Here is a 4,009-nt window from a genome sequence, read left to right on the forward strand (position 1 = left end):
GCGCCATTGCACTCCAGCCTGGGTAACAAGAGCGAAGCTCTGTCTCAAAAAAACAAAAAAAAAAAAACAAAAGAAATGCTCTCTGTCTCCCCAGAAAGCCTGTTTTCCAGCCCCAATGTGGGGAGGGAAGCATACTTACACTGGGAGTCTTGTCCTGGGTACAAAGACCTTCAGCACAAAGCTGGCGTTGGATCTCCCAGGCAAAGAGGGCCGGACACTCACCCTTCAGCTGGGCAATTCGAGCCACCACTGGGGGTGTAGCCAGCCGTGGCTTGCTTCCCCCAATGCCCTTGGGCTCCAAGACACCTGTGCGGTAGTAACGCCCTAGGATCTTGCTCACACAGCCGTTAGATACCTGAGGCAGATGAGAAGCAGGGACAGGTGAGGCATAATGGGCAGAAGGAGGGAGAGAGTCCCTGGGACAAGAGGAGGCTACAAGACAAAGCCAAGACTTACTGGACCAGACCATGAAGTTGGGAGTCCAGCCTCACCTTTGAGGGCCCGAAGCTCCCCTTTTCAACCTCCAAGAGGGTCTCCCAGGAAGTGACCCAAGTCCCAAAAGCCCTCCAAACCTGCAACAGCACCAGGCTCTTGCTTTCAGAGGAGCCCCTTCTCTCTGCTTCCTGTCCCTATCACTGTGTGAAGGTGCTGGCTCATTACCTTCAGGCTCCGTGAGATGTCACAGGGTCGCATTCCACTGACTGCCAGCCGCACAATCTGCTGCCGGGTATCCAGAGGCAGGGGCCGGCCATTCACAAAGAGCCCCCCGAGCTGGTTCATGCTACTGATCCCTGGGCGTGAGACAGAGGTATCCACACACCACCTCTCCGACTGCCCTGCCCCGCTGTGGAAAGGATTACTCAGGCCCCTCCAGCTTGGCTTCCCACCACAGAGAACATCTTCTCCTGGGAGACCGCGTTCTTGCTGCCCCCAGGCAATCAACGCAAGTTACTTTCTTAGGGAGCTGGCTCACAGGTGAGTCTTTGTTCCTTGCCTGTACCCGCAGACTCTCCTGATCTAAGGAAAGCAGGACAGGGCAGGAAGGGAGGGACTGGAAAAAGCTTCCCTAGAACACCGACCAATGGCAGATGAAACGGCTGATGGAAACAAAGCCCTGAGGATTCCCCTGTCTCTGTTGTCCTCCCTGTCTTCCCACTTCCCCCAGGCTCCTCACCGTCCTGCTGCATGCTCCAGGCTGACGCTCCTCACAGAAGGATGAGCCACCACTGGGAAGCCTGGCAAGGGAAGTTCCTTCTAGGAGCTCCTTTTCCAGCTTGGGACCCAAGTCTGCAATAACGGGGCGGGTTGGGGGTTACTTGGGTGAGGTCTTTCACTTGAAATGGTCTTGGGAGGTAGCGTCTTGTGATAGAGATCAGGTTTCTAAAATTTGCCTGTGGGTTGGCTAAAATTAGAAAATTTGAATTTCTTTTATTTAAACCTTTATGTGATAAAAACTAAAACACTGCAGGTTGGCTGGAGACTGGATCTTTCTTGAAGTCCTAACAAGGGCTGGGAGGATTGGAAGGATTCTCATTTCCCACACATTCATTACAAAAGGTTGGGGTGGTAGAAAGCGATGATGCTTTCAAATGCTCAAGCTTTCCCTTTTTCAAATGGGCAGCTGTTGTCTCCAACTGCTCCTAAGCCTTCTCAGTCCTAGATGACACACCTGAGCCAAAGATTCTGGGGACCCCAAGTTCAGGGGTCCGCCTTCACTATTAGACAGTCTCAGTTGGGCTCTCCAAACTGCCAGCCAAATGCTGCACTTCAAAAGGGCTTGCTCCTGTGTTTTTTATACTCTCCAGGAAGCTCTGGGGAAACTGGAGTTCGGCTCTACCCCCCAGGCACTGAGGCCCTGGTCCTACACACTGGGCATAGAGATGAATACACCTGAAGTGCCAGCTTCTCCTAAGAGGCACATTCTTAGCATCTCTAACCTGCTGCGGTTGTTCATTCCTATTAACTCTGAAGAGTTCTAGATCTCACAGTGAAGCTTCAATGTCAGAGACCACCTTTCTGGTATCAGACACTCATTCATTCAACTAATCCCTTTATCAAAGGCATATTGAAGGGAGGAGATCAGAAGCAGGATAGAACTGTTTGCTGACCAACACAGAAACCATCATGAGCCCAAGGGAGTCTCTGAGCAGAAAGGGACACAGGTCCACAGGCCACCATACCTCTCCTACATTCATCAGTAGTTAATGAGAGATGAAGATGCCTCCTTTCATGCCTGGAACCCTGGTAGAGCTGGAGGTCACCCCAAGGAACAGCTTATGCACAGAACTTTCTTGTAATAAGCATGCCATCTTGGCTCAGTTAATTCATCTGCAGTTATATGCTGAATAAGATATTAAGCATGAGCACGTTGCTGGTTGTTCAGAATGAAGGCAGTAAACAGAAAAGGGTAAGGTCTTTGCTCTCCAGTGGATTACAGACCAACTGGAGAAAGAAGACTAGCACCAGTGAAACAAAGAATTACAAAGAAGGCCGGGCGCGGTGGCTCAAGCCTGTAATCCCAGCACTTTGGGAGGCCGAGGCGGGTGGATCACGAGGTCAAGAGATCGAGACCATCCCGGTCAACATGGTGAAACCCCGTCTCTACTAAAAATACAAAAAATTAGCTGGGCATGGTGGTGCGTGCCTGTAATCCCAGCTACTCAGGAGGCTGAGGCAGGAGAATTGCCTGAACCCAGGAGGCGGAGGTTGCGGTGAGCCGAGATCGTGCCATTGCACTCCAGCCTGGGTAACATGAGTGAAACTCTGTCTCAAAAAAAAAAAAAAAAAAAAAAAGAATTTGGAATCCGGAGTCTGCTTATTAAGTTCAATAGCTAAAATGGCTTTTACTCACTTTTTTCTAGGTAGGTAGAGGCACAGAGCCCTTCAAATCTTCATCTTTCCAAAAAGTCAAGCAGAAAGGCAGAGGTTTTCCAAAGAGAAAACTGAGGCACAGATTGGGATTGCCACAAGTCAGGGGCTGTCCAGAGAGTTAAACTCAAGGTTTAGAAGTCAGTTCCTCACCAGAAGCTACAACTTCTGGCTCCTAATCCTGGGCTCTCTTTCTCTGCTCCCACCCCTGCTTCATGTTTGTATAATTGCCACAAAAACAATGGAGAGAGGAGAGTCAAACAGAGAATGCAAAGGACTGCGCCAAGACAGGATGAAAGAGTTCAAAATATCAGCCAAACCCTAAATCCCTGACAGGACTCAGTTCTCCTAAGTGACCAGAATACAAAGAAGCAGTGGGGATGCAGGTTCAGTATCCAAACCCAAATAATCTCCAAACCTAAGTCATTATGCCCCAACTCACAAACAGAAACCCCATCTCAAAAGCCACACCACACATTCCCAACATTCACATTAACATGTCTGAAAAAATAACTGGTGCTTGCAAGATGGAAAAACAGGAAAAGGGGTGGAAAGGGCAGGAGGGTGGTAGCTGCAAAGACAGAATGGGAGAGAAGTTGGGTTTGGCCACGCAGAGGCATGGAGACAGCATGAGAGGCAGGGCAGACAATGAGCCTGAAGGTGAGCTACCTGTGTGGAGGAGATGAGGTGGGAGCTTCAGTGGGAGGGCTCAGCTTCTGAGACCCCTGCAGGCTCCAGGGGTGATGATGGTCTGGTCTTAGTAACAGCCTCCACTCTGCTCCTGCTTCAGCCCTGCCAGGGGGTCCAGAGCTACAGAGAGCCCGAGCTCAAGAGCAGAGGGCAGCCTTCTGGGAGTAGCCAATGATGTCACAGGCCATGAGCAGAGGAGAGAGGAGGAGGGAGGTGTGCATGGGCTGACAGACACCAGCCCTGAGGCAGGGCAAACCACAGCCAATGACCCACTGTGTCCTTCCGTGAGGAATCCTCAGAGCCCACTTTGTGTCCCTGAAGCAGAGACAGAGCCATTCTCATGCAGGAAAAAGTGCACCCACACAAGGACCAGTACTCCTGAAGGATACGCTGAGCATGGAAAATGGGGAACTTCAGGCTGTGTCCTTAAGGCTTTGAATGCACGGAAGCA

General features: G+C 50.8%; 1 protein-coding gene across 2 annotated transcripts in view; it reads right to left on the minus strand.

Moving 5' to 3' along the window:
• PAX4 (paired box 4) overlaps positions 1–1,266 on the minus strand; it is a 5,803-nt gene extending 4,537 nt beyond the window's left edge. For both annotated transcript variants that reach the window (XM_017549486.2, XM_017549485.2), the window contains exons 1-3: positions 1,175–1,266; positions 661–791; positions 140–355 (exon numbers count right to left, since the gene is read on the minus strand). In XM_017549486.2, the coding sequence (XP_017404975.2) occupies positions 140–355; positions 661–791; positions 1,175–1,187 (360 nt within the window). In that variant the 5' untranslated portion in view covers positions 1,188–1,266. The remainder of the gene's footprint in view (positions 1–139; positions 356–660; positions 792–1,174) is intronic.
• Between the last annotated feature and the right edge of the window lie 2,743 nt (positions 1,267–4,009).

This window comes from Cebus imitator, unplaced genomic scaffold, assembly GCF_001604975.1.
Source record: "Cebus imitator isolate Cc_AM_T3 unplaced genomic scaffold, Cebus_imitator-1.0 Scaffold219, whole genome shotgun sequence".
Classification (NCBI taxonomy): domain Eukaryota; kingdom Metazoa; phylum Chordata; class Mammalia; order Primates; family Cebidae; genus Cebus; species Cebus imitator.